This window comes from Bison bison, unplaced genomic scaffold, assembly GCF_000754665.1.
Source record: "Bison bison bison isolate TAMUID 2011002044 unplaced genomic scaffold, Bison_UMD1.0 scf7180017864213, whole genome shotgun sequence".
NCBI classification, from domain to species: Eukaryota; Metazoa; Chordata; class Mammalia; order Artiodactyla; family Bovidae; genus Bison; species Bison bison.
This window is the reverse complement of record NW_011494785.1, coordinates 4927225-4935943: the sequence shown is the minus strand read 5'-3', so window position 1 is coordinate 4935943 and position 8719 is coordinate 4927225. Positions and strand designations below refer to the sequence as shown.

At 52.2% G+C, this 8719-nt stretch overlaps 1 protein-coding gene across 2 annotated transcripts in view; it reads right to left on the bottom strand.

The window, feature by feature from the left end:
- ADIPOR2 (adiponectin receptor 2) overlaps nt 1-8719 on the bottom strand; it is a 43307-nt gene continuing 34588 nt past the window's right edge. For both annotated transcript variants that reach the window (XM_010845046.1, XM_010845047.1), the window contains exons 4-8: nt 7034-7205; nt 5088-5274; nt 4726-4913; nt 3110-3303; nt 1-2093 (exon numbers count right to left, since the gene is read on the bottom strand). In XM_010845046.1, coding sequence (XP_010843348.1) covers nt 1965-2093; nt 3110-3303; nt 4726-4913; nt 5088-5274; nt 7034-7205 — 870 coding nt within the window. In that variant the 3' untranslated portion in view covers nt 1-1964. The remainder of the gene's footprint in view (nt 2094-3109; nt 3304-4725; nt 4914-5087; nt 5275-7033; nt 7206-8719) is intronic.

The window sequence follows — 8719 nt, the reverse complement described above, 5'->3', positions numbered from 1 at the left end:
GACGTCTGGTTGGTGATCACGTCACTTTCTAAGTGCTTGTGCTGTGTTGAGCCAGGTGCAGCTCCTCTTTGGGGGGGTGTGTGTGGGGGGCGGCTGGGCCCCGGACTGCTGGAGGTGTCCCGGGGGCCGCATGTAACACACCGCTTCCCCGGGCAGGTGACCGGACGCAAGGCTGGCTTCTGGGGGACATCCTGAAGCCCAGGGAGCCTCCTCCCAGGGGTGCAGTGGGGAACTGTCTCGTGGGCCGTGCTCCTTGGAGGGGTAATACTGCTCTCCCACCTGTCCACACGGCACCAGCATGCCCAGCACCGGGGGCAGTGCCCTCACTCAGGACCAAAATACTCCCAAGTTCTACAAAAGATTCTTGCTTCCTGGTTCCCAGGTTTTGCTGGAGACACAGGGGAAAGGAGACACCTAACCAAGAAAAAAACCCACACTGAGTAAACAGGAGACCTTCCCACGCTCACAAACACTGGTGGAGGCGGCCAGCCCAGCTCAGGACCTGTTCACGAGTGACGGCTGCCGCCCCAGGTGCGATTCAACCATCACAAGTTTTTGCTGAGAGTAAAAAATGGACTCGGGGATATGTAGGCAGGTGCAGGCCTCCCAGGAGCCAGACCCTCCACACCAGACTCTGACACCCCCGCAGGACACCTTTGGGGCTCAAGCAGCCTTATTTGAGCAGCTCCTCAAAGACACAGCTTCAAGGAGCCAACCAGACTCCCTGGCAGTAACGTATCACTTCCTTCTAAACCTTCCTACCACACCACCCCTAGAAAACTGGGCTCTTGGGTGCTGGTCACCCCAGCACTGGTGGGTAAAGGGCTCTCGCCTGAGGTGTGCTGCTGGCTTCCCTGTTCCTGGAGACCTGATTGGGGAGGTGGGGGTGAAGGGGGGTGAGGTTGTGTTCACGTGCCCAGCCCCCAGGCACCAGGACAGCACCACAGGGAGACTCTCCCCCACCACAGTTGGCAGGCCCTGGGCCCCTGTGCGGCTAGCCTCAGGCCAGGAGCCATGGTGCCAGGGAAGGTGGTCTCTCTCCTGGCAGGGGGCAGGGGCTGAGGGGGGAGGTAAGGCAGTGATTCTCCTGGAGGGACTCGTACAGAGTGGTCCAGAGCTCCACTGCAGACACCCCATCCCCACCCCTGCAACCACAAAGGATGCGGGAAGCCCTGCGGGCACTCCCCCAATCCCCACCAGCCTCAGTGACGTTCCTGGGTAGGTGGCACAAACAAGTCGCTCAAACTCTGACACGTCACTACTGCCTCGATCTCACACACCCCGCTTCCCCCAGCAAACACGCCGCCCCCGCCTCACGCTCTCCAGAGTCGCCAGGCGGGGCGGGACAATGCTGCCCCGGAGCCCGAGGTGTCCCCGTCGGCAGAAGGCACCCGGGGTGCCAGGCGTCATACATTCTGGGGCTGTCGCCTGATCCTTCGGCGGTCACGTGTGCAAAACTGGAACAGCGTGTGGCTCTCGCGTGTTTCGTTCTATACAAAAGCCTCCCTCCCTCCCCTAGCCCTGTGGTTTAAACATTTATATAAATTTTTATTTAAACAGTAAGTTAGAAATCTTATTTACATTAATTTCTTTGTTCTCCCAAAAGGGCATCTAAAATCACACTGCCACCCCTCAGAGGACATAATAAATGTTCGCCAACACTGGTCGGTGTCACCGTTTCTAAGGAGAGAGGAGGGAGGAGGAGGCGCCTCCAGCTGATGGCTACAAGCGCAGAGGCCAGCGTGCCCGCGGCGCAAGCGCCCTCCGTCGGCCAGACCCAAGAACAAGGCATGGCTGGGCCATCTCGCGTCTTCTCCACCTGTGAGGTGTGATTTATTTTTGTTTTCTCTTCCCAGTTGCGGACCACGTGGAGCCCTGGGGCGTCATGAAGCCCCGCACTGTGGGGCTCCTCTGGCACTGGCGTCACGGCCAATGGGGGTCACGTCCCCGGCCTCTGGCCGCTGTCACAGTGCGTCCTCTTCGCTGCAGCCTCCGCCGACCATGAAACGGAACTCCTGGAGGTTCGAGACCCCGTGGAAGTGGACGAACGCGCCAGCCACCACAAAGATGTGGAAGAGCTGATGAGAGTGAAACTGGGGATAGAAGCAGGGAGGGCGAGACGTCACTAAACGTCGGCAGAAGATCCCGAAGACCACGCGGAGCCGGGGCAGGGGCGGGGCGGCGGCTCAAGTTCAGGCGTCCCTGGTCTCAGAGCACCCAGCAGGCACAGCACATTCTGCTGAGGGGAAGGCCCGCTCCGCTGTCCCCACAGAGACGGAGCTGCGGCCCCAAGCTCGGGACGCAGCGCACACTGGCGCCGGGGCCCAGCAACGCGCTGTGTTTCCTGTGCACTCTACTCCTACTCTGGCCATCTCAGGATACCCCACCTTCCCTTCAGGGCCAGGGCTCTCGCTGCTGTGAGGATCTAAAGGGGCCGCTGACCCGACAGAAGGCAGGCCTCAGGCAGTCATGAGGGCGATGGGGAGCAGCCATGCACACAGGGAAGCTTCGCTCCCTCCCTGACCGCTCAGCTCCGGAAGTGCAGTCTTGGTTCCTAACAGGCCACGGACCGGGACTCATGAGTGGACCGGTACCAGGCTGCCCATTGGTCCCCTGCATTTTCTCCCCTGACCTTTTCCTCCTCTCAGTTTACCTTTAACAACCGTCTGGTTATCCCACCTCCCTTCCAACCACACACAGAATTCTAGTGCTGAAAAGGACCTGGGTAAAAACCCAGTGTGTCCCCCTCCTCCCACACACGAGACCAAACGGAGGAGGCCTGAAAACCTGCCGCCCGGCACGGGGACAGGGGGACGACGACTCCACACCTGCCCTGAAGGGCAGCACGCTGAGTAAGAAGCACCCGAGCTCCCGGACCGGTCCTGAGAAGGCACTGGCGGCCCATCACGGGGCGGCGGGCCTCACAGAGGGGCTGCCCCTGCAGGGCTCGCCCTCAGCCCCGCACTCACCACGCTGACGCAGCTCAGAGGGAAACTGGGGCGAGGGTACTTCCTCAATCATGTCACTTCCCTGGGTGCCAGTAACTAACTCACAGATGGACAGATAAGACAGTGAACCCTGCCCGCCCCCAGTTGCTGACCACACTTACCCAGATGTCACACTTGCCGGGGAAGAAGCGCTCGGGGATGCGGGCAGCGTACAGGGCCGCCCCCGTGATGTATAGGCCGGCCATGAGCAACAGCCAGCCGATCTGCCCGATGGTGGCGGCCTTCAGGAAACCCTCCGAGATGACGTAGTGCAAGGTGGGGATGATCCCACTCAGGCCGAGGCCCAGAAACACTCCTGGGAATCACAAGGACACAATAGAGACAAGGAGAAAGAAAGGAGGAACAACTTGGCACGATGCCAGTGACTCTGTAAACTGAGCATCTCAAAAGCAGGATATAACATTAGCTTCTAGTTTGAAAGGAAAAAGAAGGTTCTTCAAACTCTGGGATTCTGCCATGCAATTCAGCACGGCTACGTTCTAAAAAGAGATCTATTTACAAAGGCAAAGAGAGAGCCTCCTGCTGAAAAAGCCTCGGCTCCACAAATCAGCAGTCCTCAAGGAGCTTGGAGTGATGTGTTGCTGAATGCCTCAGGAACCAACAACTCAAGTAGTTGGCTTACAACACCCTATATGTGCTTCTTTATAAGACGCAGGTTACAGTACAGAGCAGTTCTGTAGCTTTATCCTCCCTTGAGACAACGGACACCCCGGGGTGAGAGTGAGGTGGGGCGGGCGATGAGAGAGAGAGGGGCCCCAAGTCCACCAGCATGGCCCCCCGACAGTTGGACTGCCTTCGAACCCTCTACAGCAAGTGATCTGCAAACTTCTGGACATGCCCTAGGTTATAAGACTGAACTGAGTCTGGATCACCAATTTTTTTTTTTAATGAACTGAAATAAAACATATCAGACTGTGTCAAGTTGAAGGTTAAGTACCATTTTGTCCAAGTTGTATAATTTATGTTACTTATGTATTATAAAGACATGTCTAGGACTGAAAAAGAAAACATCACGATCAGAAACAGCCTAAAGGTAACCGGGGCCTAAAGCCACCGTGAAGTGTGTGCCTCAACCAAGCACCCCATGGACAGGAACTGCAGGTAAACTGCGGCTTGGGCTTTAATACAAGATGATTTAAAGCAAAAAGACTGAAAGGACGAGCACCCCTTTTAGGACTTCCTGTTCATTCTTGCCAGGCACTGGGTGTGGTACTAGAGGCAAAAACACTGAGGGCACAGCCCTGGCTCCAGCGGGGCCAGCCAGGCCCTCCCACCGGAAGGAAGGGGCTTTTGGCTGGTTTCCAACCAAACAGGCATGATCCTGAACATAAAACCCTCTTCATCCTGTACCAGAGAAGGTGTGTGCTATCTCTATAACACCATCAGTTTGGGAATAAAGACTCTTTTTTTTTTTTACACATTTTAAAATGAAAATACATAGAAAGGAACCATTATTTCACAAAAGTTATGGAGCCACAGCTGTAAGGACCATGTACAGCCCTAGACTCATGTACACGGTACTACCAGATGCATCAGCTCAGCACCCACCCCCACTGATGCTGTGAGACGAGCAGGGACACCCCAAGATTACAAGCCCCTCAAGAACAGGAACTGTGACTTCTCCACCTCTGCATCACAAGCGCATAGCCTGACGCTTGGCCAACGGTGGCCCTCTTGTGCAGACTGGCAGCACGGAACCCCAGCCTGGGCTTCTTACCTGCTCTCACGCCCCGGTACTGGGGGGTGGCGAACATGTCCCACTGGGAAACGATGATGGCTGCGATGCCCAGAACACAGATAACAATCAAGTAGATGAAGCAAGGTTGCGGGTTACAGTAGAAGGAGTAATAAAGCCAAGGAACAAAACTTCCCATAATCAGAAGAGCAATACCAGAGTAATCCAGTCTAGGATAGGGAAAAAAAAAATCCATTTACTGTTGAACATCGCTGCCCACTACAGGCTCCAGGCAAGAGTGCCCGGCAGGCGGCATTGAGGGCCCTGCCAGCGCTGCTGGACGCGCTCCCTGAGCCCACGGGCTTTGGGCCATGGATCCAAACAGGGACTCTGCAGATACTTACTTGGAGAAGATCCTGGAGACCCCTTCTGAGTGGCAGTAGACTGTGTGGAACAGCCATGAGAAAGAAAGGCAGAGAATGGCCCCCAGGAAGAATAATCCGAAGACCACCTTTTCCTGCAGGGGGGCCACAAAGGAGATGTTGGGGCGAAACATATAAAAGATCCCCAGGCACAGGAAGAACACACAACCTAGAGAAGAGGACGGAAGAAAGCCAGGATTACTACTTTCTGAAGAGAGTGTTATGTATCAATTACATTTTCAGTCCTGACATCTGAATCAAAATTCTTCTGAACAACTAAATCTTATCCAAAACATTGGTCTGCTCCAGACACTGTTGGTATCACATGCCCCTCAGCTTCACAAGCTCAGTATAACAGGGTAACTTGTGATTAATCCAAAAAGAAAACAGACAAGGCCTGCTAACTAAGCCCACCTCTACCTCTAGATCCATAAGAAATTCCATTTATAATGTTTTTGGCACATGTGCTGAAGCCAGGTTTCAAAGGCCCACTCGGCAGTTTCTTTTGCAATGAATGCTGACCCCTCTAAACTCTGCTAGGAAATACAGCTTGTCTCCCTCAACCGCTGTAAGGAACCACCTGCAGCTCTGATCCTCACCAGCTGGCCCACAGAGTCAGGAGTTAGGGACAGTGAAATGCTATTTGGGCAATTTCAAACCATTTTTAAACTGTTCTTCACAGTAAGATACTACATTCTTATTGCTTAGGGAAAGGCTACTTAACACAAGACAAACACAGAAATTAAGAAGTTAAAACATTTGCTAAGTGATTCTGTGTGATCATTTAGTAAAGTTAGAAGTCAGCAACAAACTCGATCTGATTCTCTACTCTGATCTACTCTCTGATTCTGGAGAACTTGGAGGAACAGAGGAAATCAAACATGTGGTAAGATACGTACATTAAACGGGGAAAAGCCAGACTACTCAATACATTCACCAGGTTGTGCGATCGTCACTATTTCATTTCAGAACATTTTCACTGGCCCAAAAAGAAGCCCCGCACCTGCTCAGCCATCGCCCATCACCCCGCCCCCGCCCCCCAACAACCCTAACAAGCACTGATCTACTGGACTTTGCAGCTCGTGGACTTCCCTGCCTGGGGTACTTCGTGTGTATGGATCGTACAGTGCCCGGCCTTTGTGTCCGGCTGCTTTCACGTCACACAAGGTTTTCATGGCTAGCCCATGCTGTCGCCCATTCTCAGCAGGGCTGTATAATACTCCACTGTATCCAAATACAGTATCCATATACTGCACTTTATTTATAGGTCAGGTGATAGATACTTGGTTGTTCCCACTTTCCCCTTACGATGAATAAAGGTGCTAAAAACATTCATGTACACACCTTTGTGGAAATATGTCTTCAATACTCTTGGGTATATACCTAGAATTGCTGGTAACTCCGTTTAATTTTCTGAGGAACTGTCAAGCTGTTTTCCATACAGATTGCGCCATTTTCCAAGCCACCAGCGATGCGTGAGAGTTCTAATCTTTCCATATCCGGGCAGACCCGTCACTTTCCATTTTCTTGATAACAGCCCTTCTTGTCAGTGTGAAGTGGTATCTCACTGCACTTCCTCAAATGACTCACGATGTCATTGAGCACCTTTCTCATATGTTCACTGGCCATGAGGAATGACTTTTAAAAGTCAACTTACTTCTGTGAAATAACTACTTTCCTCTTCATGCTCATTAAAATATTACAGCCAATTCTGCAGTGCCTTTTCCTTGGCCTGGTTTAAGGACATGTCTGAAAACCTAGTGTAAACTGAGACAACCAGAGACAACCACGGAGGAACTGCATCACTAGCAATCCAGTAAACAGCCAACTGCAAATTCAAAACACACTTTTTAAGTCCTGTCCTTACCCTTAAACACAGCGGTGGGGAGGACCAGAATGGTCACAGTCATCATTACTACTCAACATACCCAAGAGATGTGTCCAGATGTTGCCTGTCTCGGTGTGTATTCTGAAAATGCTCTTAAAACAGGCCCGGAAAGAAGGCATGGGGGGCCGGTGTCCATGCAGGAGGAAGTCGTTATCCTTGAGCCACTCAGGTAGCACGTCGTGAGGGATCACTCGCCATCGACCTTCCCAGACCTGGAAGAGGATCAGCAAATACTTCTGTGGGTTTAACTGTCGATTTAGCAACATTGACGGCTATCTCTTACCACATTGCCTTACAATGAGATAAAGTAAACTATCTTTAGAAAGACAAATGCATTCAAAGGCATATGGCCTATATTCTGAAAAAACTGACTGAGGAAAAAATACATTCTTTTTATTGGGGTAGGGGAGCTTTTCTAAGGAAAAGGAAAGAGCAAATGAAGTTACAGAAAATACCCAGGCGACTTCCCTGGTGGCCTAATGGTTAGGATTCTGTGCTTTCACTGGGGAAGGCCTGGATTCAGTCCTGAGTCGGGAAACTGACATGGGCAAGCCACGAGACATGGCCAAGAAGGAAAAGAAAGTGCTTTCCAGCTCTGTTTCGGTCTGGCCAAGGCAAGATGAGCGACTGAAGTTCCGCCCATACAGAAGCTCCTCCTTCATCCTTCACTACAGACTTTGTGTTAATCGTTCAGTAGTGTCCGACTCTCTGTGACCCCATGGACTATAGCCCACCAGGCTCCTCTGTCCATGGGATTTTCCAGGCACGAAAACTGGAGTGGGTTGCCATTCCCTTCTCCATGAAGTCGCTCAGTCATGTCCAATTCTTTGTGACTCCGTGGACTATACAGTCCATGGAATTCTCCAGGCTAGAATACTGTAGTGGGTAGCCTTTCTCCTCTCCAGGGAATCTTCCCGACCCAGGGATCAAACCCGCATTTCAGGCAGACTCTTTACCAGATGAGCCACCAGGGAAGCCCAAGAATACTGGAGTGAGTAGCCTATCCCTTTTTCAGCAGATCTTCGCAACCCAGGAATCAAACTGGGGTCTCATGCATTGCAGGTGGATTCTTTATCAACTCAACTACCATATATACCAGGAAAAATCCCTGTTGTATTAATAAGTAAGACCATTTTTATACTTAATATTCCTGTTGGTAGGGGAAAAACGAAGAATCACACTTAGGTACCTCTTGCTAAAATTACCTCCCTCTCCTTTGGTTTCTCTTCCAATCCCAGCAAATATAATCAAATACAAAGAGCAAAGGGGTAGGAAAACCTTGGATCTCTGTCATTACCCAGTTGAAGGAGCCTTCATTAACTACAAAAATCCTCAAGCCTCAGTGTCCTCGTTTATAAAGCGAGGACCAGAGTATGGGAACTTACGAGGATCCACAGAAATGACCCCCAGCATCCCCACCCCAAAGGCGGCGTGCAATCCCCACAAGCAGCCACCCGAGAGCTCAGGCCTGGGGAACCGCCAAGGAGCGCAGCCTCCCGCCCTTTAGGCCCCTCTTCCTCGCTGCCATTCCCCTCAGGCTCTAAAGGAAAGGGATGGGGGTGGGGGAGCCCCTCTTAAAAGACATGCCAGCCTCATTACCCTGCTCCTTTCACGTCTCAGCCCAGCGATCTCACACCGTAAGATCACTTCCGCCTACACTAACCTGCCTTTGCTGAGCCAAACAGACGCCAAGGAGGAGGCAGAAGCACGTCCACCTAGGGCTTCC